This window comes from Haliotis rubra, unplaced genomic scaffold (genome assembly GCF_003918875.1).
Source record: "Haliotis rubra isolate DU_JTF1 unplaced genomic scaffold, ASM391887v1 Scf2413, whole genome shotgun sequence".
Taxonomy (NCBI): domain Eukaryota; kingdom Metazoa; phylum Mollusca; class Gastropoda; order Lepetellida; family Haliotidae; genus Haliotis; species Haliotis rubra.
Window position 1 is genome coordinate 4,879 of NW_025766463.1, and position 25,836 is coordinate 30,714.

Genomic DNA, 25,836 nt, shown 5'->3' on the forward strand with positions numbered 1-25,836 from the left:
AAAGTGCGAAAATAATGTCAAGCCAGAGAGCAAGTAAAAGAAGCCTTCCAGTCGACCTGTATGATTTACTATATCCCGAATGATAACAGCTATTATTCATTCTGACAATCGTCGTTGATTGCTCAACAGCTCTTTCAGATGAATACGTATGTCACGAATAATTTCAAAGCTGATAGTAGACAATTCCTATACCCAATAAACTCCAATTCTTCAGCCAACAAGAAATGTATGCTGTAGGAATGATTGGTGTGAAAATGTAGTTGTACATCTACAAGCTCAGATACAATGGTATTACGGGAAGTATTTTTCAGATATAAGTCTTGAGTGACGAACATCTTTTTGGCCATATTTTTGCACCATCGTCTGTGCAGGATGCCGGATGCTCACAGCTGACATGGCCATGCTCATTATTGATTGTCTGAAGGTGTCACAACGAAAAGTCAACGCCAATTACACCAATGTGAACCACTGATTGCACACCGGACACACATTCGTTGTTAGGAGGCTGTTTGGGAAGCAAATACGTCCAGCAATGAAAACGTTTGATTAGTCTAACGTGCTTTATCTTTATCTTCTAGGATAATCTCAAGGACACTTGTGTTGATATTTGTTGCTGGTTTTGTTGTGATGGCGTGTTTGGCCTTTGCATTGTTTCTTTGTTTCTGTCTACGTCTGGTGATTTTCATCCAGTTCACCCAAGGCATTTATCATTGTGATAAACACTTTTCAGTATTCAATCTCGTTGGCTTACTCGCCCATCCTACTCATGTTACCTTCAGTCAACGGCCTACTTGATTCAACACTCCTGTTTCTGTGTAAGTTGCCAGTTTATATAACTTTTGGAGCCCAAGCCATTTGTGTGGAATCACCCACTTCAGTCTACTGACCATTCCACTTCTATGAACCATGACACAGGAAATTTACTTTTGTCTATTTCATTATTCGAGGGGAGGGGCAATGTTGGTCCGAGGTGCCGCAATTAGTTGAGCAGAGCTGCGTCCTTTGGTCAGACCCACAACCTATGATTGTTCGAATTTCGGTTTACCATACGCTCAAAAAGTGATGAACCTGCATCTCTTCGGGCATTTGTTCCCGTATAACCTTCTCGACGTAATAGGCGGTCAGGTAGCCTAGTGGTTAAGGCGTTCGCTCGTCACGCCGAAGGCCTAAGGTTCGATTCCAAAGATAGGTACAATGTGTGTCCCGCGACGTGATATTGCTGGAATATTGCTAAAATAGGCGTAAACTATACTCAGCCACTCACTCTCAACATAAGATAACTGGAACGTTGTCAAAAGCGGCGTTGATCCCAAACGCCCTCTCGTCCTTCATGGAGCTATATCTTATTCCTTGTATGAAGCCAGTTGTTAGCACTCATGGACACCGTCGTTAACCACTCTTTTTCATACTGTGTCCACTGTTCTCAGAAACCACGCCCATACCTACCCTCAAACTGAAATCCAAATCCACAACCGCAGCTATATCGACACCACTCTGAACCACACCATAACACATCCTACCCAACACCATAACACACCCAAAACCATGTTTGTTTGTTTGTTTGTGTATTTGTTTGTTTGTTAGGGTTTCTAGTAAGCTAGGGGATGCGAAATTGTCAACGATTATAATAAAAAGACATTGGTTTCCCGAGTTCCTTACTTGCTGGCCTAAAATTACAAATGCGTAAAAATATCTACATGTTAAAACGTTTATTTGCTTAAGGCGGCACCAAACAATATCCCAGCGGTCTGTAAATAGTCGAGACTGGTCAGACAATCAAGTGATCAACAGCATGCCTGACTGACTGTGTTTGGTTTTACGCCGCTTTTAGCAATAATCCAGCAACATCACGGCGGGAACACCAGACATAGGCTTCACAAATTGTACCCATGTGGGGATTCGAACCCGGGTCTTCGGCGTGACGAGCCAACGCTTTAACCACTAGGCTACCTCAACAGCATGAGCATCGATCTACACAACTAGGGATATGATGACCGTGTATGAACCAAATCAGCGAGTCTGATCACCCAATTCGCCTCTAACGACAAGCAAAGGTTGCTGAAGACCAATTCTGATTCGGATCTTCTAACATGTTTAGAGATTTAAATGTTTCTTTATAGCCCTATGTTTATAGTAGGCGTAGCTGATGCTGATCATAAAATTCCAGGGCCTAGATTTTCGAAGCTCTCTTAGCGCAAGATAGTCGTAAGTTAATGTTAATGTATGGCGCCAAGACTATCTTAGCGTTAAAGCTTCGGAAAATCTGGGCCCAGGAAATATGATAAATATACTTGCTATTGTAATTATCATTGTTCGTATACATACATGTTTTGTGCCCAGGACCACCACATCAAACTATTGTCTGTAATGTCAGCCGCGAGAGCTGATCAGTGATATTTAAGAAATACAAATAACAGTTGATGCTTCATTGACAATTTCAATCAAGGTATGGGAGGGGCTTGATGACCTCAATCTTATGAATTCTGATGTCAAATAACGCCATTGCTTGGTCCATTGCCTACATAGAGAAAAAGACTCGATCGCGACGTTATCTTGTTTACAATAGAAACAGGTCTTTTCCGTCTATAACTTCTCTTTTTATCACTTACCTAACTTTAATACATCACCTTCAGTACAAGCAGTCTGAATGCTAGAGTGTAATGAAGATTTATAACATGAGATACATAATCACTATCAATCAGTTTCAATAATAACGCAGAATGTAGGTCAATATGCACTCCACTTGTAACGAAGCATCAGACGTGTTATACTAATGTGACAGGTAGCAAAGGAGTAATATCTCAGACCTGTCATGGAGCGGTTGTTCGGATGTCGTATAAAATCGAGAATAAGGTCAGTTTCTCGCCGCTTGTGGTTACGAAGAGAATTACACATTGTTTAACTATCCCCGTTGAGTACTAGTTTTATTTCAGTGTATCTGTAAACGTATCTAACGACCTATAGATATGTTTTGAAATACACTAGTTGCAATATATAAGAGGTATCACGGGTAACGAGATCTCAAGTGGTGAAATTTAGATATTGCGCACTCAAATATTACTCACAGTTGCCATTCCACGTTGAAAATAGACTTGTTTGATGAAAGGCTGCATGAAGGGTGGCGTATGAAAACAATGCTCGAAGTCGAAGTCCGCAACATTTTCTCCCAAGAGGAATATATGAAACGATTTGATGTTCTTAAGTAATTTTCATGATAGCATTTATGTACACAAGCAACACCAACTAGAAAAAGAAGTTGCATTCATCAGAAATCTAGCAGAAACCTGGGTTCAGCGTAGTAGGTGAGTAGAACGTCAATGACGACAGACTCATCGCGTCCGTCCACGTCATGTTTGTCTTGTAATTTCACACGGGTCACACAACTAAACAAAGAAAGGACAAGTCATTTAAACAGTTTTAATCCATTGTGATCAATGAGTGACGCTTATTTGAAAACACAAGTATTGATTGCCTTACTCATTGTGGTTTTCGCGGCCATTCGGTTTGTATTTGAAATGTGGCTTTAGCGGCAATTGGTATTTTTCAAATGTGGCTATTCCGGGCGGCCGCCGTATTTTAAGCTGAACCAGGGATGAAAGAGAGGATGAAAGATGCACGACAGGTGAGTTCATCGGCTCTCCCGGTTGATACGAGAACAAACGGTCAACTTGTTCAAGGGGCGCATTTCTCATTTACCAAACGAAGTTCAAATTTGTAAATTGACACATCAGCATATAGTTCCAAATTAAAACAAGAGTTAGGGACTACTTCACACTAGACTAAGCACACTAGGCTAAGCACACTAGGCCTAGACCATGGTATTAGTTTCGATGCTTGGTATGCCGAGAAATATGAAATTTCCAAGTTTAGGTTAACACTGCTGGATTTGAATGTATGCTCAACGTTTCTTTGAAAGGCCACAATGTCATTTCATTGTCGAATTACATCTAAAACAATAAGATAACACCGGTTCTGTATCTCTTTTTCCCGGGAGGGGGCACCCGAGGATGCATTTGGTGCCGAAAATGCAAGGGCGTGTTACCACAAACATGGGTGTGGTTTGGGGGTATAAGATTTGAATCCAGGTCCAGCTTTTCCGGTTGTGCCCGTTAAAGATACAAAATGTGGCTATGAACGTGCCAAGGTATGCAATGGCTCTTCGTGTTACTATAATGGGAGCGAGTTATAAATAATGAGAATATTTCTAACACGCCTTTTCCAGGCTAGATATCCTGCACATTTTAGCGCACAATCTTATCATTATTAACCCAAGCTGCATGTAAGGCGCTAGAAGGTTAATAGTCTCACGACTTATTTCACCGGGTATCCATTGTCTACTGGGTGAACAGAAGCAATTTTGAACAAACTCACTTGCCTAAGGTGAGATCACATGTATAACATGTGCTTCGTCGTAGGGCAGGACTGAGGTCCTAGAAACTCTCAGGAGTCAAGCTGTCACACACGGTCACCCATTTAAATACTCTCTCCGCGCCCATCGTTGCTTAACTTCAACTAAATTGTGACCTGAGCTATATGCACAGGACCACACATCAAATCAAATGAATACTGGAATTGATCTTGTTTGATGTAGATATAAAGTCATAACGTGGGGTAAAATAGGTGGATGCCTCTTGGCAAATAACCTACATTCATACATCAGAGCCAAATATTCACTTAACGTTAATAGACTAATTTTATATCTCGACATTAATACGATTTTGCATTATGGAAGCACCGGTCCGTAACGTGTAGGACAAACCTGTAAAGAACGTGAATAGATATTTCTTTGTTGGTAAACACTGTTTATTTAGGTAGTTTGAGAATGCCGAATGGCCCAGGAATGTTTATTTTGATTGATTATACCACCGTGATATTTCAATCAAATGAGAAGGTATGTCATGACTTGCAATGGCACTAGATTGACTGTTTAGAAGTGTCATGAAAAAACCATCCAGTAGTCCCCATTTTGAACTTCCGTGTACCAAAGAAAACTTTCCCACTGTGCAGAAAAACGCAGAACGCAGAAAAGCCCACATTAATCGTGGAAATAGCAACATAAACACATTACCTCGCTACTGAAACAGTAAAAACTGCAACGAAAAACTATGAAACTGCAACATTTTCATAGTTTTCATAGTTATCAGCGAACTTTGACCTCTACTGCGCATGCGCATTACGATCCGGGCTTCTTTCCAATTTCCGAGCAACCGTGAATCGCCTCGCGTAAAAAAAGTATTAAATATGTCGAAATAATTGCTGTCAATTGTTTCATACGAATGGAAAGTAAACTAAACAAGTGTGCACACAAGTATCATGATGATATATGCCAAATTACACAACAGAAATACTTAAAAAGGAATGTAACTTTTGTCCAAGCTGGAAAATGTCAACATGCAGTCGAGAATTCCTCTTCCATGTGCGCATGCGCAAAATCGAAGTTGCGGGCTCCTCGTTTTATGATGCAGTGTTAGCGATTTAAAGTTGCCGTTTTCACTGTTTCAGTAGCGAGGTATGATGTTTATGTTGCTATTTCCACGATTAATGTGGGCTTTTCTGCGTTTTTCTGCACAGTGGGAAAGTTTTCTTTGGTAGGCCCTGTTAGGATACAGAGCCAGAGGACGTATTAGACATATGTTGTTATACCCAGAGCACAGGGCAGTACGACTAGCTTGGTGTCAAGCTACTCAAGGAACGGGTTACGCTGAACGTTTCGCATACACGGCGATGGACATGTACTTATGATACAGTCGGCATCGTAGTACAATAAATTCAGGTTTTATTGAGATGTCTTTTGTACATGTAAATGTCTCGTCATCTCTTTTACTTACAGAAATGTAAAGCAAGTATTATACGACAGTGTTACTAATTCTTCAGCTGGGTTACCTTGCACTCTCCTTGTCCGAATACCAGGTATATGAACTGTGGAATGATTGTACAGTGCTCTTTGCCTGCATTGTAGGATGATTGTACATTGCTTATCTGTATAGTAAAGAGATTTTCAACATGTCCTTATGAAAGTAGTGTATGATAGTTGAACACTTTAATCTTATCGATGAATATGTCTGAAATATTGCCCAGGTGACGTTAAACCTTTAACTCGCTCATTCACTCAATCTTATCGATGTAATAAGGGATTATTGTGCAGAGTATCTATGCATGAAATATGGGGTGATGTACAGAGCGTCTTTATGGATACAATGTGACACGATTGTCAGTATCCTTGCATGACGTGCACTATGAGTGTAGTGACTGGCCTTAGGCATGTAACCGCCTCCGTGGTGTAGTGGTTAGAGCGTCCGCCAGGAGAGCGGAAGGTCGCGGGTTCCATCCCTGACCACGTCATACCAAAAGACGTTAAAATATGGTACTTGTTGGTCCCCTGCCTGGCGCTCGGCATTAATGGGTTCAACAAGGACTGGTCGGCTCGAGTCAGTATAATGTGTCTAGGAGTGGGGTATTCATGCTTCACTGCGGCATGGTATCTCAGTGAGCTAGCACTATAAAACCAGCTTCAGTCTGGGCTAGTACAAGCATCCGCACATACACATACACACACATACACGTCGTCATATGGTGAAATATTCTCAAGCACGACGTTAAACCCAATTTCACGTCACCTCACCTCACCTCACCTTAGGCATGTAGAAATATTGAACTGTTTGACTGTTGAACACCGTGTAATGTAGGTTGACTGTATATTGTACTTCTGCATGTGAGTGAGTTCAGTTTTTGCAATGCAGGGTGGTTAAACACGATGCACAGAACGCCCTATTGAACTATATGATGGTTAAACACCGGACGCAGAGCCAGATGCAACACCTCTAGTACCACAACATTTAAGTGCACCCTATCCAATCTAATGACCTGAAATCACAGAGCGATCAATGATATTGTATGCAATCAACCGTATGTAATTTTAACAGTGTAGGCACTGTACTCCTCTTGGAAGTGTCTATCACTCTATTGCAGAGACGCCTATTGGAAGTTAGGTCGCTTTCGAAATAGTGTTGTCTTTGACGCCATTGGGGTATGTCAATATGTCACTAGATTAGATCGACATATTATCCATGAAAAAATGATGGCACATTCTACTCGTGTGGACGGATGACACATGATGCTTTCTTAAGGGTTCCTTTTCTAATTGTTTTGGTGGCTCATTACGCAGTTCCTTAAAGGTTACATGGCTATTCACGAACACGATTGTGCATTGTGCTTCCTATTACTGAAGGTCTGTGGTCGTAGCGACTTGGCTGGACTCTTCTGTTACATAAATGTCCAGTAAGGACTGCATACATGTAATTCTATTCTAAATGGAATTAATATAACTCGTCAATCTTATTTTAGTTGCACATTTAATTACAACTTCTAGAATGCCAATCAAAGAAGACATTTAATTACACTCTGGTGTTGCATAAGTATGATTAGATACATTTATCACTGTCGTAGCCTGTTATGCTCTTTTTTCCTGGACATTGTTCCAGACGTATTAGGATAACACAATGTAATGATATTACACGAGAACCCAAGGTCAACAGTTGATCTCGTACGAGCCAGAAGCCAGGTGTATAGATTAAACCTTGCAAGAAGACATCATTTCAACTGAACGATGTAAATTGTTATTGTTATTATCTCTTTCCAATCTTAAGTTAAATTAATGTGAATTGGATAATTTATATCGTCACATTAAGAGGATCAGCATATTTCGACCGCCACTTTCTCCGTGCTACTAGCAACGACTGGTTTTACCTACAAAGAGTAGTCCATGATTTATGTTACCTCGACAGCATTGATTCCAAATTAAAAGCTTTTTGGTTTCTATACAATTTGGTCGCTGATGGTAAAGCAACGACAGCATTCCTCAATTATGCGCCATACGTAGTTGATCGTGAGGGGAGTGACAGCTTTTAGTCGGGCGGAGTCGCATCCAGCTACATGGGGAAAGGCAAAGAAAGCAGAAGAGAGAGAGAGTGGTGCAGGAGGGTTGTGGGCTGCATAATCACATTATCTCTCTGGCATATGCAGAATGTCAGCAAGACGATTACATATCCATGGAAACAGAATCGGTCATAACTGAAGCAGATCACGTTAAGGGACAGACATCTCAGCTGTACATACATATTCTGACTTTTGCTCACATGTAAATCGAGTCTCTCCAAGACCTGATCTTCTTCTACGCGCGCAACTTCAGGAAACACAGACTGAATGCCATTTCCATCATTGACTGGGACCTGTTTTCTTCCCAAACATGAGAGGGCGTACAGTGAATGAATGAATGAATGAAAGAATGAATTGTTTATTAACGTGTCACGCATAAAATTACAAGGTATACACACAATAAATATACAAAGGTAAAATATATTATGCAGGGCCTCAATAGGCCGAAGAGACACGGTATAAAACTGTAAAATATAACTTATTTCAATAAGATAAAATAACCGTACAGTACAATGTATATATAAGGTACATAAAATTGTAAAAATATTTAATAAAATAATGACTACATAGAATTAGTTGAAATATTCTTAAAACGTTTACGGCGATAAAACATCTTAAAACACATTAAACCTAAGTTAGATAAAGAAAGCAGTGAAGATAACAAAAAATAAAATTTAAAATCTAAAGTATTACAAGTAAAAGATGTGTTACTGAATGTATTAGGTAATACAGTAAGACGTATGTCCCTCATAAAAGGACACTGTAAAAGAAAATGTTTTCGTCCTCAACACATGAATGGCAACAGTATTTACATATTCTCAGATCAAGTGGGGTAGGAGGGTACTGTAACGGCCCGTTTCCACTTCTAGTTTTAAAGAGCCACAGCGTAACGAGGCAAGTATGGAACGCTTGAAACGTGGGAGATTGAGGTAGGGTTCGGTTTTTAAAGTAGTTTTGAAAGTTCTGTATGTTCTCAGCTTTGGTAATGCCTTAACTTTTCCTGCCAACAATTCACGTCGATTTATTTGGGGCGAGCAGTGATCGTATGGATTTTCCAGCTTGTACTTCTGTCGGTCCTGTTTAAAAGTCCACTTAGTTCAAATTCATTAAAACATTTAAAACACTGTTTACCCATGATTTACTATAACGCTTTGGACCATGCATGAACCGTTGCTGAGAGTGATCCTTTGTAAGTTCTCTCGAGACGACACCACAGTCGAGCTGCCTCTATATACACTCTGTGCTGTGGGTCAGGCCAGCCCATGTCCCCCTGACGGCGATGTTGGGCGTGTTGCGTGACACCCAAGGAAACTCTTGCTGCGCGGCGCTGTATAGTGTACATCTCCTGGTACTTGTTCACTCCCCAGATTCCAGAACAGTAGCTTAAAACTGGCTGTACAAGACTGTCCAATAATCGAGTAAAGACGCTGAAGTGCATGTCGCCACATGTGTTGTATTTATGGAGAAAGGAAGCCTAGAGCCCTTGAAGATGACTTGATAAGTTCTTTAACAGCTAGTCCCATGTCACAGTGTTCATTCAGCCATATCCCCAGGTACCTGTAACTGTCAGCGTACTCAATCTCCATATCCCACATCGAAACACTTGAGTGCACATTGTTGAACTTTTCTGTCTGAAGAGAAGAACTTTAGTTTTCTCCTTGTTAATCTTGAGTCTCTACTTTGCACTCCAAGCATGTAGGATATCTAGCAGTTGTTGTAGTCTGTTAGCATCAGGGGATAACAGTACAATATCATCTGCGTAGAGCAGTACAGAGACGTTGATGTCATCGATCTGCACACCACAATTAGCCGATTTCAGTTCATTAGCCAGGTCGTTGATGTAGATGGAGAACAAGGTCGGCGAGAGTACACAGCCTTGCTTTACGCCCGAGTCCACCGGGAACACACCGGTGCTGAACTGGTTAACTTTAACAGAGCATGTGACGTTATCGTAGAGGGACCTGATTGCTGCTAATAGGTTTCCTGTGACACCATATTCCATCGACCCGTGAAGATCCGGGCTAGAATAGGTCTTCAGCAACCAATGTGCTTGCCATAAAAAGGCGACTATCTTGTCGTAAGAGGCGACTAACGGGATCGGGTGGTCAGTTTCGCTGACTTGGTTGACACATGTCATCGGTTCCCAATTGCGCAGACCGATGCTCATGCTATTGATCACTGGATTGTCTGGTCCAGACTTGATTAGTTACAGACCGCCGCCATATAGCTGGAATATTGCTGAGTGCGGCGTAAAACTAAACTCACTCACTCACCATATTCCATCAGCTTGAACCACAATAAGTCTCGGTTGATTGAATCGAACGCTTTTTTAAAATCAATAAAACATGCAAATGTTTTCTTTTTTGTATTTTTTCTGTTGTTAACGATGCTGTGAAGTGTATACACGTGGTCCACACACGACCGTCCCTTTCGAAAACCATTCTGTTCATCAACCAACAGGCCTTCAGATTCTAAAAATGAGGATAGTCTGTGGTTTATGACGTCGGCATATATCTTTGATGGGATCGATAAAACAGTAATGTGTCTGTAGCTATAGGGGTCTCTTGGATCTGTTTCTTTGCTTGACTTTGTAATCGGTGTTATCGTTCTTCGACTCCATATCTCAGGTATGTCACCACTGTTAAAACTGTACTTTTTACAAGAGTTCAATACAAACTTCGTTCTTGAGTACAGATGAAGCGATATTGTCTAGACCGGCTGCTTGTTCAATTTAGCCCTCTCGATTGCTTTTCGTACCTCCTCTATGGTAATTTCAGAGATTAAAACGGTTGAGCAACTTGTATTCAGATCCATATTATTCAATTCATCTTTAATATGCGTTAGATGTTCATCATCGAAACCAGAGTTGTCATCCTGTGCTTGATATAAGTGTCTGTAGTCACTCTCCCATCGCTGTACGACAGCATCAGTCTCAGTGTTGACACTTCCGTCGCCATCAATTACCGCCATAGGAATGTTTGTCTTCCGGTCGTTGGCTGTTCCAAGTTTTCTCAGTTCCTTCCAGAAGTCACGTGACGAGTCGTGCAGCATCTCCGAGAGATTATCCTTCTTCAACTGCTGGTATCTCCGCTTAGCCTGTCTCAACAACATTTTGTTAAACAGTTTACGTTCACAGCAGAACTCGTGCTTCAACCTATCCTTCTCCTGTTTCGATCCTTTGAATCTAAGCCAGCTTCTTTCTTTCGCCGACACTGCAGAAAACCTGGCATCTAGTTCGTCATTCCAGTATGGCTTGGTTTTACAGCGCTTAGCCTTGTGAGAGTAAGGTCCGTTTGGGATTCGTTTGCTGGGTAACTTTTCCTTCATTTCCGACTCGAGTAACTGTGTGAAGTGACCATAGGCTGTGTTGATATCTCCGCTTGCTAGAGCTGATTACATCAGACCAATTGTTATGTCCACTTGAACTGCAGCGTTGGAGTCATTAAGGAAAGATTCAGGAATGTCCGATGTTATATAACAAGTGTTCCCACATCTTGTAACTTTCTCACATTTATCTGGTTTCTCGCCTGTCAAATCTAAGTCAATAGTCCACTCCAGTAAACTGTGATCCGGTGTCTTTTCACATGCCTCAAGATTGAATGATCTTTGAACATCAGAAACTAGTCGAACATTAAAATCAACACACCATGATAATTGCTCATATGGCACTAATACATAGTCAACAACTGATTTTCCGCGATATGAAACATGAGTAAAGTCTCGGGTACCGATCCTTCCATTTAACATACATATATGTGTAAGTCATGACGTCGATCAAAAGGTTACCGTGACCGTTCTCAACCTCGTCGATTGCAGTGCGTGGGGTCACGTGATCCACCCCCGCGATGAAGTCCGTGCAGCTCGCGCATCTCGCATTGAAGTCACCGCACAAGTACAACCGACCTAGATTTTGATATTGACACACATGCTCGTGCAAAGTGTTGAAGAACTCCTCTGAGTCACAAGGTCGTGTCGACCTTTCAGGGGGCAGATAGCATACACAAACACAAAACACCAAATCAGTAGTTTTAGAGGAAAATTTGAGCCATAAAATGTCTTCTTCAGTTTGATCTAACACAGTCACATCAAAACACTTTAAAAAGTCATTTTTAACAAAAACACCAACACCTCCAGACCCCCTCTTCGCATGTACATGCCTGGTTGACCTGTTATTACCGTACCACTGATAACCTTCACAACATGTTAAAACATCATTAGGGTTTAAAAACGTTTCACATACAGCAAAACATCGTAGTTACAAGATTCAATAACTGATTTTCTAAAATAGGAATTGTCATTGTCTTTAATTGAAAATCCACCCACGTTCCAGAATCCTAGACGGGCACACCTCTAATGTTTATGTTGAGAGTTGATTTTCATCAACCTACCTCCTGTCACAGTGAGGATAAGTCTTGTCCTTGCCCAGTTCACGGAGTAGCGTTCTCAGGTTAGCCTCCGATTTTGTAGCCTCTATAGGAATGTCATGTTCGATATACACTCTATCATAATGTTTGCTATTCTTGAGTTTGGATTTGTTTTTGAACACTTGTGATTTCTGTTCAGGCGAACTCAGAGTTGCTATCACAACGCCAGGGTATTTCCCGGTCCCTCGTTTTTCTTTCCTCACAGCATTCTTCACAAACACATCTTTAAGTTTAAGTTCATCTCTAATGAGGCCGATGACTTTACCTTTGGTGATTGCGCTGTCTTGTAGTTCCTTGGCGTCTTCATGCAGGTTCTTGATGATGATGTTACACTCCCGTGTGTCGTCTGCTAGCTTCCCGCCCTTTACCGCGCTGGCGTAGGTAGTCTCCATCTTGGATAGATTGGAGTGTAGTTTGTCAATCTCTCCCTGAAACTCGTCTCTCACTTTTTGTAGTTCACACGTTATCGTTAATTTCAACTTTTCATCAATCACCTTTTCTAGATTCTTGGTTATTCTTTCCTCTAAGTTCACTTCAAGTCTATCAATTCGTGAGTTCACAGATTCAAATTGTTTAGTCATATTTGATAGAAGATCGGAAAATAGGTTCCGAACGCTTGATTCCGTACATATAGAGTCTTCTTTGAGAGCAGCTTGACCCGAGTTACAACTCACTGTTCGTTGTGATGACACGTCGGACCGTCTCGCTTCGTTAGGCGCCATTACTGTCGACACGTAGCTTTCGGCTTCTGTGTAGTCTTCTCGGAGTTTTTTTCTGCAAGTTGTCGTCGTTTTCATCTCGATGTCGCTTTCGGATGGTTTCTACATCAATAGTAGACATTGTCTCACCTTTTTTGAGTACGATCGACTATTATTTATAGTATAAACCAAGAGAAATCTTATGATTTCAGAGAGCTCTCAAAATCGTGGCCCGCTCGCTCCCGACATGCGCAGTTCTCCATATGTCAGACATCCCAATACTCAGACAGGTTAAAACAACAAACCAAATGGTTGAGTGCACAGATAATCACCTGCCTGTTACCTCTAAATCAAATAGGAATAGCCATAAGATAAATAACAGAACAGAACTTTATTACACTCAGACCGATGAGGTAACAATGGCAAATGCATATGTAGCCACGCCCCCTACTGAAAGGTTTGTCCCGCGACAAATGTAAAACAAACATATGTGCTGTTATATTGTTGGACAACCTGCTTGATGGTGCCACGTACACGTCCTTCACTGTAATGTTTATGCATACATGCACATCTGCATCTTATGAAACCTGTTTATAAGTTTACTGAATACAATAATTCAGCATAGTTTCACTTTTTAAAATCTATAGCACATGTACTTTCTTCATTTATGGAAAGGTGCAGATTATATTTACAGGCACAGCAAACCATTATATTGTATGTACAACTTGTGTACGCAGAAAATATATGATACTAAATCCTCATCACCTGTCTCTTCCTGTGTGACAGGTATCTCATGATATGACTGCTCATAGATAACAAATGACCAGCCACTGTACTGAACGCAATTACTCATCATGATCAAAGGCTTATACAGCGTTTGGTAAATGAACTCATGTCGTCGAGAAAGGGGATTGTGTGATGTGTTTACAGAGGTAAGTTATTGGTACTCTTCATTGGGAGTGGATACTAAAATGGTTTTTATGTACATTGATTGGATAAGATATAATGTTTTAGAGGTTTGAGGTCGTGAGAAGACTGGGGTAAACCTGTTCCTACTCAGATGTGTAAAATACTGGGTCTGTTTACATTACATTATAGGAAGGCGGTGGCTGAATATGTAAAATACTTTACGCTTTCAGAGAGAACGAGTGTAAAAACAAAACAACAGTTTCCACTGAATCTTTCATGATCATGGCAAATCTAAGCGACAGCAACAGCGACTTTGAGCTAAATTTAGAGCTGAGCGACAGTGATGTTTTTATTCAGTGATACGTCTGAAGAATCCAGCAGCAGCGGACCGGACACCAACGCCAGGCTCGACAGCAGACATTGCCCCCAGCATGCAAAAGATCGACTTCTTGAAGATGTTCTTCACCGATCACGTCCTTGACATCATCGTCGGCCAAACCCACCTATATGCCCAGCAACAGCAAGCTAGACATGGACGAGACGTAAATTCGGCTCCTGTTACCAAAGAAGAATTCCGAACATGGCTGGGCATTTGAGTGTTCATGTCTGTGAACCATCTACCAAACATTGACATGTACTGGTCAGAGGACTACCTGTTTGGCGTCCACAGTGTAGCAGCCATCATGAAGATAGACCGAATGAACAAGATATCCCAGAACCTCCATGTCGCAGACTCCAGCAACAATGTGGGATGAGGCCACGGAGGACATGACAAACTACACAGGATTCGACCTGTGCTTGAGATTCTGCGTGACAAGTGCCGTACCCAGTACAACCCTCACCAGAACATTAGCATTGATGAAGCTGTGGTGGCATTCAGGGGTAGACTTGCCTTCAGACAGTACCTGCCAGCCAAGCCCACCAAGTACGGAATCAGGTGTGGATGACGGCAGACCCAGAGAACGGTCACGTCAGTGATTTCCAGGTGTACGCCGGCAAGGATAACAGTACCGCAAAAGTTGGACTTGGATCCAGAGTTGTCATGGATATGATCTCCGGTGTGGAGGACAGGTATCACATTGTGAACTGTGACAATTATTTCATGAGTCCACAACTATGTCGGAGTCTACTTGACGTCGGCACATATGAAAGAGGCACAGTCAGGAGCAACAGGAAGGGCTTTCCGAGTTCCGTTCTACACTCCAAGTGTGTGAAGAACCAAGGAGACATGGTGGTCGCCCAGAAAGGAGATTTGGTGGCAGTCGTGTGGAAGGACAAAAAGGTGTGTAAAATTAAATTTACGTTTCAATAAATTAAAATTGCATAATATAAGCTTGCAGCTCTCGTGTATTTAGCAGTTTCTTACTAAAGATCTTGCCACCTCTCCGTAATTATCTTATCCCGTGTAATTATCAAGTGTACCAATGAACTCTTGTCAAGCCCCCTGTCCTACAGACGTGAAACAATACAACGACCACACGAACGGTGTCGACCGAGCAGACCAGATCAGGAGAGAGCTTATCACCTACCGTACCAGCAAGAAGTGGTGGCACTATCTCTTCTGGTTTACCTTTGACGTCGCCGTCGCCAACGCCTTCGTCCTCATGAGAGACTCGCAATCCCACCGACAGATGACAAAGTCACACAGAACCAAGCCCAGAACCATGCTACAGTTTCGTATCGCCCTATCCAAACAACTGATCGGCCAGTTCCAGGGCATGAGAAAGAGGAAGAGAATATCTAACAAGGATGGAGCAGGGACGTCCCACTGGCCCTCAATGTCTGAGAAGAGGGGACGATGCCGTCAGTGCTCCAAGGCTGGCAAACGACGAGAGGTCAAATGCAGACGTTCAAGCTGTGAAGTGTTTTTTGTGTGTTGACTGTTTTGAGGCTTACCATAAGGACTTGTTTCAAGGACGATAATAGTTTATGCTCTAGTTCTGTACGCAAAGTATAAATGATACTGAATAATATTTCTATTCAGTTGCATTTCGATCGTTATTGTTTTACTTATCTAAATACTAAGAAATGCATGTTCAATATCTGAGAACAAATATACTCGCCAAAGAGTCAATCCACTCCCATTTGTCTTATGTGTTTATTTCATACATCGCTACAATAACTGAATCTATGTTTACAATACACCAACTGCTGCATGATAGTTCATACAGCCGAAACTTGGCATATCGATTTCTCACCGATACAGCCAATAATCAATCTCTATCCAAGCTGTTGAATGACTAAGGTGTTCATCAGAAATTTAGGCCACACCCCATTACCTGTCCCTTCCCCTGTGACAGGTGTCTCATGATACGATTGGTCATAGATAATAAATGATCAGCCTCTATATTGAGCAATTGAGATACAAAATGTTCTACTCGTGAAACTTGATCCCATCCCATCAAATGTATCATACAATATGTATATGTTGAATGGTTATGTATGTTTGCAGTGTTAAATCATGATGAAAACTATGAATCTGCTCTATGTTACTTACATACGCATTGGTACTTTCCATAAAATATTCAGTATACACGAGCAATGTATTGGCAAAAAAGTTACTTTTGCAGACGATTATAAAGTATGTAAGTCCCTTCGTCTTCAAAATCTATGATTATCTATAATATATAATCCTGTAATCTGAAACGATTCTTTGAAAAATTAAATCAATATGATGATAGAGGAAGAATTTGTTTATTTACGCCTCATCTCGTACATAATAAGACTACATATGTGTTGATAATATATTGAACATCATTGAAAATGCACCAGTCTAAAATTGTCCATATTTTCATCAAGATGGATTTCAGCATGACAATGATCAATGAATATAACTAACATGAAGTCGAAGGGCATGACCAGTAGAGAAAAATGCTTTAGAAACAAATTCCTGTCCACAGTATGATTCTTAATTCCAAAATGCATCAACATGCAACCATGCCATGTTGACTGTGACATTAAAAGTAGGTGTATGAGAACCGATTCTCATTGCTTCACTAACGATCGTGAAACGAGAACAGAGATGCCGAAGTTAACACCTCACGAAAGAGAACGTGCACTAGGCATGATTCAGGTTGGCACCAGCAGCAGGGATATTGCTCGACAACTTGGACTTGGCCACTCCACCATTGTTAGGCTTTATAGACGACATCAGTAGATAGGTAGCACCCGTGAAGTAGTAGTACAGTGGGGATTCTGCATCACATGTGGCTTAGAGGCTTATTTATGGGAATTAAGCACCCCAGTCCCCCTTAAAAATAGTGAGTGTGTAGCGCGAGCCATACTACGAGCTCGCCAGGTTACAAAAGATAGAAAGGTTAAAAAAATAGCAAAGTACCCTTATAAGACTTTCATCACCTATTAAATATGAGTGATGATAGATGAATATCATCATTCCCGCTGAAAGGATATTGTGCGAATGGTTTGACCCCACCAAAACGCAGTCTATTTTAGATCGCTTAGGGTCTACCGACGGCGAATTACAATGGCTCATCACGTTGATATGCAAACCGCTTTTAAACAATGGTGACGTACTTATTCGCCACCATTTAGAGACGCATGATATCACCCCCGATATCATCATCAAACTTAAAAAATGGCCAGTTGAAATAACGCATCAGCGCGATTATATTCGTCGATTATTTTACGACTCGTTTCTTCATGACAAGCAATTTCGACGAGCTAAGGCTTTTGTGCTGGCATGCAAAATAGAAGCATTGTGTTATTCGGCAACGATCGGTCATTGTGAAAAAAAGGACTACTATGATAATACGAAATTGGGATGCTATGGAAATAGTGCAGCGGTATTCATCTACATGCGGCGAGGTGAACGCCAATCTCGATCCGCTGTCCGAAACGTGTCAGTTATCGGGTCCGTATTTAATCAATTAATGACTCGATCATCAATTATCTCTGCTAAAAATATGATTTCTTCCCACGATTCAATTAAATCCACAAGTGAGTTACGAAGAATGCCAAGACATTATTTTGCGGAATCAACAAAAAAATGTCGAAAACACGTCTAAAATGTATCACTGCCCCAGTTGTCATGCTCGAGAATGTGTGTATCGCGAAGTTCAAACCCGGTCTTTAGACGAACCCGCTACTATTTTTTGTACGTGTGTAAACTGCGGCCAGGAATTTAAGGGCTAAGAAACACATTAGTCTATGTGGAAGGGGTCCCTAGGTTTTGGCGTTCGAATCCCATGCAGACATTTTTAGGTAATTTCACATCTACAAAGCAGTTTAACTTGAATTTATGGTATCTTTGTTCTGGGTCAGGAAGGTTTGAATGATTTGTTGTCGGCCTTGTTCTAAGAGCTTTTTTTCTCGTCTTTGCTGATGTGAGCAGTTTTTCGAGTCTTGATTCGAATCTCTTCCTTCATGTGGTGGTATTTCGCGATTTCCGACACCACCAAACAAACCTCTTCCTCGGAGATTTTGCAATCGGTGATCACGGTGGAAATATGATCATTGATCGTGTTTAACTTGGCTTCGGCCAGAACCCTGATCTCGTCATGCTTCAGTGCTTTCTAACCCGAGGACGACGAGTGTGGCCACGATGGTGGATGATATGCCAAACGCCCGCTATGCCTGATCCCATGCTAACTGCCACGAGAGATGTGTCCACAACGTCAATGGCATTGACGTCTCGATGGTATTTTTTGTGCAATCCGAGTCGCACGTTGCGTTCTCCATCCAATTGGTTTTTGATTTTGCTGATCTGCCGCAAACGAAATCCATCCAGCGTTTGAGCCACGTCGTCCATGGCCGGATACAATCCCATCTCGAGTGTATTATAAGTTAGGAAATAAGCTTCAATTGGTCCGCCCTCAATCTTTGTTTAATATATTTATAGCTATTGAGGTTGAGATTGGCATATAAATAAAGCCTTGATATTGTAAGGGATTTTGCGGTATCAGGAATAAGAACAAAAGCTCCCACCACGTTGGTCGTGGGAACTGTTCCAGGTTGTATATAAATACGCCACCGTTGATGGTATGTTCGCGACACCAGCGTATGTTTACCCAATCCAAAAGGATCACCTTATTTTCGGAGGCATTTCCAAGATAGCATTCTATAATATGAGTTGAATATAATTTCATACTGAAATCTGGATTTAAAAATCAAATTGATATGGGGGAATACCAAATATCAATGCGGCTTGTATATGGGTGGGGGCTAACATAGAGTCACTATGATCTGGTATTTGCAAAAGTGGTATCGAATGAGGTGCTGGAGTGGCAGTCGTCCCAATAATCCCTTTATTTTTTACTTAGATGACGTAACCATTATCATCTAAACTTTTGTAAGGGTAGATGAATTAAAGGTTAATAAAACAGTCAACTTTTAGCATCTCTCGTCGTTAGTACACGTTCTTTTGTAAGTGCAATACGTACAAGGCATCTTCCATCCCTGGTACGTCGAATCCTCGCGTGTCCCCGAGATCGGAGAATGCAATGGTAGACTGGTTTGACACGTTACTCATGGTGGTTATACTCGTATTAGGGAAGAGCCTTCAATTGGTTCTTTGATAATTTCTCGAGCATAAACTTTAAGCTGATGAGATGGATTTTCGGAGGTAAAAAAATCTTCGTGAGCGCGATTTTATTATCCACGGTAATCGTGACGTCTTAGAGACTTAGTAAACCATTGAAATAAACGTAAATACAGTAGGAAATACATGCCATGACCGGGTTTACGTATGTTTTCAGATATTTCCTAACTTCGGGCACATATTTCATATGAATCTATACCTTTGAAACATATGCTCATCGTACATTTTCGTATGCACAAGCACCTCGTTCATGTATGCCCTGAACGGATTGTCATGGATTTCCAAATATGAATTGCAAAACAGATACCCCGGTAAATACATGATCATACAGTATTTCCAATGCATTCCTTTGAATTTCAATGGGTGCAGAAATTTCCGATTTCGTTCTAAGTTTACTCGGGTTGGAAACATGTGAATTTACATAGGTGGGAAAACACATGTAAATTTTCAAATTTGCAAATGTTTACACACCTTAGATATTTATGTATCATACCGAATTTCCGGGGTATGTATATGAACGGTTCATACACCATCATGTTACCTGTACTCAAGCAAGATGATCATGTTTCCATCATGTGAATTACTTGGCTCATGTAATTTCACTTTCACACATTTTAGTACGTTTGAAATGAACGTTCACGTGACCTCAATATTCTTATCACCAAGAGCCTGACAAAGAAAGCGGTATTACGCAAGCTAACACGCCTTATTAAGTTGCACTCGTTCTTGCTACCAGTATCAGTTACGCCTTGTCTGTGGTGTTGGCAAATCTTGTGAGGTGCATGTTTCGAGGGATTGAAAGGTTCAGTGGTGAACAAAGGGCGATGCGTTGCCCCTTTGTCCTCGCAAAGTGTCCCTAGCTGCCCCAAAGAATAGCACTTTGTCTCTCTTGGAGCACAGTCAAATATGCTACACGAACCAACTCGTAATTTCTTAAGTCTGTTCAGCTCGCGCATCTACTGTAAAATATTTTGTGGCAGTACATAATTGGAATATTATTGCACTGCATGTGACCTTCTTAATAGTCTCACAGTGCCTGAACCATGTTATTTTCCATTCGCTCAGCCTTTGCTGTAATAACGCCATACATAAACTTTAAAGTTTGTTTCACTAACGCAAAGTATACAATAAGAAACAATGTCATATCAAATTATATTCTGTGAGACATGAAATGAAAAATTGTTTTTATCGAGTAGCGATTATGACCGGATAGCACAGGCGGGTGCGTTCTCTGAGTATATCATAGACATGTTGGATCTCCGTGCCTTTTGTGAAATTCGTCTATATTGTCCTGTTTAAATTGACGATCCATAACTCAGATTGCGAGTAAATATCACGTAAGTAATTGTGATGTCGCATTGCTGTAAATTTCCCTGTCGAAAAAGTCATTGTCACAAGATGTATATTCCCTTGTTTGGAGAAGATCTATGGCTATTACGCCCCAGTGTTGCTAAACATTTTATAGGCCTTTAGTCTGACACAGACGCGGACATCGCATGTTCAAGTTCTGATCTGACAGGAGCTTAAAATATCATTCCGACATGAATACAATATCTCAGTGTTTTCCTAAGTGAGTGGAGATCTTTCTACAACATTGGAAATAACTGCATCGTTGTCCTTCTGATATTCCCCCGAACGAAAGCTCTACCCATTTAGGGTACAATGTGTAAGTTACAGAATTGTAGGGAATAGTCTTAAGACTTTTCTACTTTGACCAGGATTCTTCGAACTTGTAACAGTCGTTTGAGAAGATCAAAAGAGAAAAGGGTAGTGGGCGATGTATATGACGGACGTATATGGAGAACGTTCGAAGAACTTTATAAATACAATAATAGAAATACCGGTTATGTTTAAAACGTACCTTCAATCTGTTAGAGGGGTTCTTGTGAAAGATCGCAGTATGTATCATCATAAACGGGCCAAGATAAAAGTACATGTCATTCATATCCACATTATATCCCTTTTATAGACACGGGACATCGTTGTTACAGGTAAAGTATCTGACGGTTTTACGCTACATACATGTGTTCAGATTATCGAGAAAACTAGCGACGCAAGTTCTCCTCCATCACACCACAGACCACATAATCTATCATATGGCCTTTGATCACACATATAATTGTATACATACCCAGTGTTCATTGATAGCGATGAAGCAACTTATCAAAATTTACAACCGACAGTATCATCTGCATTACTCTTTTACATAAGGTGAAATATCACAGGGTTGTCATGGTAACGATAATTTGGCATACTATTTATTGTGTTATTCTTTAATCTGTGATTAGAATTTAAATCAGTTTAGACGTGAGCATGTTAAGAAAGGGCTTCCTTAAAACGAAATGTATATTGTGATCGAACCTATAGGCCTTTGTAAAGCGAGTTTCAAGCCACCTACATAAAAACCTGTTTTTCAAGATAAGTATCTGCTAATCCGTGGCACGATTCCGACCATATCATGGGGCATGTAGTTTGTGAATCATAATCAAATAGTGATGTTACAAGGAGTCCATGCCGCGTCAACAACACATGCAAACAGGGGCGTAGTTACCATTATAAAAAACAGCTCGAGCATACATGATCTTTGCTAAAAATAATTTTTCTTCTAATTCTTGCCTAAAATACCTACACACGTTCCATTTAAAAGTGGAAATCCTCTATGTATCATACTGGACTACAATATTCTTTGATTAAAGCATTACCATTTACAGTAAACGGTTATTATTCATATTCATAACTTTCAGTGATGATTGTTTTTCCATCGACATGTATGAGGATGTTTCGTTACAGTCATGATTATATGTGAATCATCATTGAAATGCAGTTGTTTATTTATCATTTGTTTATCAATTATTTTAGAAAAAAACACCAAAAATACTCGATGTATGGTATTGTATCAATGCAGGTGACATGTATAAAATATGTCCAAACATATTTGTATATGAGGAAATCACACTCGAATTTCCATGGTGGTAAGACTTCCGTCCGTAACACACACACACACACACACACACACACACACACACACACACACACACACACACACACACACACACACACACACACACACACACACACACACACACACACCTCCCTTAAACTTTAACTTTAACGATGAGGAAAACTTTCTTTGAGTGGCATTTAAAAGTCTATCAGTATGTTCAGATTAAATAAACAAAACACGTTAAAACTCATCCTTATCGGATGAGGAATATATATTCAGGTGATATGATTTGACTAGAATGAAATTTAAGGGGGGATAAAGGCGGAAGTCTTTCCACAATATTTTGAAGCTATTGAAATCATCAAACGTCAAACGATAACTCTTCAGGTCTCATAAAAAATTAAAGTTGGGCAAGCCCTCAACACCACCTCAATATAAGGCTTTGCAGCCCATAGGGCTTACACGAAAAAATTGGCTTGCTACGTGCCTGGCAAACGCACGAGAATTGCAATACGGGCCTCTAACCACTGATTCTCCGTGACATGGAGACACATGTGACTGAGCGTGTGTTGGGACGTCGTCTGTTGTACAGACCCTGAAGCAAATATATCCAAGCCCACGCAAGTCTAGATTTCCACAGGCACCCATGAAGGGCCACCTCCTCGTGGTGGGTGCTGGGTCACGCCAAGCGCCCTTCAACCCCCCGTTGTGGACCCGGGGGGGATATTAGGTCCACCAACCCGTTTGCCGTGGGTTGCGCCCCTGTGTCGGTGGAGGACGGGAGTCTGGTGGTTGAGGGCACTGGTTCCAGGAACAGAGTTCCTTTGCCCAATACACCACTTTGCCCCTGACTTCACCTAGACGGGTGGTTAAATCGGCCCGGTTCAATCAATCGGCTGGTCATGCCAAGCCCTGTGTATTTGAAATTGTACTTTATATCTCTTGAACTACTTTATTATTTTCGCTTCAAGGAACTGTCTTGGCATCAATTACTTTCCATATTATAATTTTGCAAAATGTGCAAAATCAATTAATTAATTTGCCTTGAGTCATAATACCCAGAAGGCGATGGCTCATGGGCCAATCTAGTAGGATATGTCTTTTCAAGATATGTTTCTGCTTGAGTATATCCACATGGTATCCTTGGTGCCATCTGTTGGAGATCCACAGATATAAGGCATCGTCCTTGTTGACACTCCATGGTGAGTGGGGAGCCAGGTGGATGAAACATAACTCACACTAACATGGCACCCCCTTACAAAAAACGTACTCATGAAGATTCACCCTCTTCGGAGGATGATGATCCTTCAGTTAAAAAAATCATCTCTGATCACTGGTCTAGATTTCTAGTCATGTCTTCCACTGATGGATCTGCTCTAAAGCTGAATCCTTTTGCCATTGCAAAGGGTATTGGAGGTTTAGCTGGAGAAGTTAAAGAAGTTAAAATGTTACGTGCAGGCTGTCTTTTGATTGAGTGCAAGAAACACATTCAATCACAGATTCTCCTTTCAACTAAATCTTTAGCGAATGTTCCTGTGCAAGTTTCTCCTCACAGGACTTTAAACAGCAGCAATACGAGATGCAATACGTTGTCTCTCGGACATGACCGAAGCTGAAATTGTTGCTGAATTAAAATCACAAAATGTCACTGACGTAAAACGTTTTACAATGAAGAGAGACAATGAAACCATCAAGACAAACACTTATCTATTTACATTTGGTCTTCCTGCTCGTCCTGAATCACTTAAAGCTGGCTACTGTAACTTACGGGTAGATGCTTTCATCCCGAATCCCCTGAGATGTTACAGTTGTCAGAAGTTTGGACATGGATCTAAGTCATGCCGTAATGCAGCCGCATGTCATCGATGTGGTGGAGCATGCAAGGATGGCAAGTCATGTACCAATCCTCCTTCTTGTGTCAACTGCTCAGGTAGTCATCCGTCCTCGTCAAAGGAATGTCCTACATGGAAATTTCAGTCGAAAATCTCTCGAACAAAGCATGACCGTAATGTAAGTTTTCTGGAAGCAAGGAAGACTGTTCTTGCTCAAGAACAGCCAGGATCTAGTTATGCCTCTACGGCCTCTGTACGACTTTCAGAGCCGAAGACAAAACATATATCTCTTCAGACAATTGCTTGCCAGACTGATTACACATGGACAAAGACATCTGCGCCTACTTTGATATCTACGGCAGTCCGGTGAGGCCTCCTCGACAGAGCTCTTGCTCACAAACCATTCCTTCAAGTCAAACAATCATTCAGTCTCAGGCGTTTTGTGATAAGGATTCATCTTTACCTCAGGTGCAATCATTATCACAATCAACTCAATTACCCAAATCTGACACAAATGTGAAACAACTTGCAAACACTAAATCCAAATCTAAAGCTGAACCTACAAAGAAGAACCTTAGTGGAAGAGCCCCCAAAGGGTCCAGTAATCAGGTCCAACTGTTTAATAAGTTTGGATCACTCGAGGACATGGATGTGTCTGAAAGCAGCCATTTTCGGTCGCATAGCTTTTCACCCCGAGAAAAAGTGAGGGGTCGATCTCTGTTAATCCCCGAAGAGATAGTTTCTTCACCTCTAGTACAATGGAATTGCAGAGGACTCAGGACGAATTTGAATGATTTACATCTTTTAGTCCAAGATTTTAAACCGTCAGCATTCTGCTTACAAGAGACATATCTGAAGCAGACAGATCATTTTGCCTTGCGTCAGTATAGTGCATATCACTATTTTTCTCCTCCGGGGGACAGGGCCACTGGAGGATCGTCAATCCTTGTTAAGAATGATGTAATCCACAGCCCCGTTATACTTAAATCAAATCTGCAGGCCGTTGCAGTACGACTCATTTTACATGTTGCAGTTACTTTGTGCTCTTTGTACACTCCGCCTTCATCAACTGTCCAACTAGCGGAACTCCAAGCTCTGTACGATGAATTGCCTAAACCATGTATAATCATGGGCAATTTAAACGGACACAATCCACTCTGGGGTAGTGCAACAACAAATGCTAAAGGCAAAATTCTGGAGGATTTCATTATGAATAACAATTTATGCATTTATAATAATGGTTCCAATACCTATTTACGTCCTGGCACAGGAACATATTCAGCTCTTGATTTGTCAATTACTGACCCCAACCTATTGAATGAATTTGAATGGTCAGTCCACGACGACCTCTGTGGAAGTGACCATTTCCCCTACAATACTAGAACCCGTGCATCCATCTGATGTTCTTCAAGTGTCGAGATGGAATTTTAAAAAAGGCCAATTGGCACCTATTTGAAACTCTCTGTACTGACAAGCTTAGACCTGAAATTTTCATTAATGTCCCTGATGCCATAAAATGTTTTCTGATGAATTGCAT

The 25,836-nt window shown here is 41.1% G+C and overlaps 1 protein-coding gene across 1 annotated transcript; it reads left to right on the forward strand.

Moving 5' to 3' along the window:
* Positions 1-15,390: 15,390 nt before the first annotated feature.
* On the forward strand, positions 15,391-16,050 carry LOC124278801 (piggyBac transposable element-derived protein 5-like). The gene has a single exon (XM_046714574.1). The coding sequence runs from the start codon at positions 15,391-15,393 to the stop codon at positions 15,844-15,846; it is 456 nt and encodes a 151-aa protein (XP_046570530.1). The 3' UTR covers positions 15,847-16,050.
* The last annotated feature ends 9,786 nt before the right edge of the window (positions 16,051-25,836 follow it).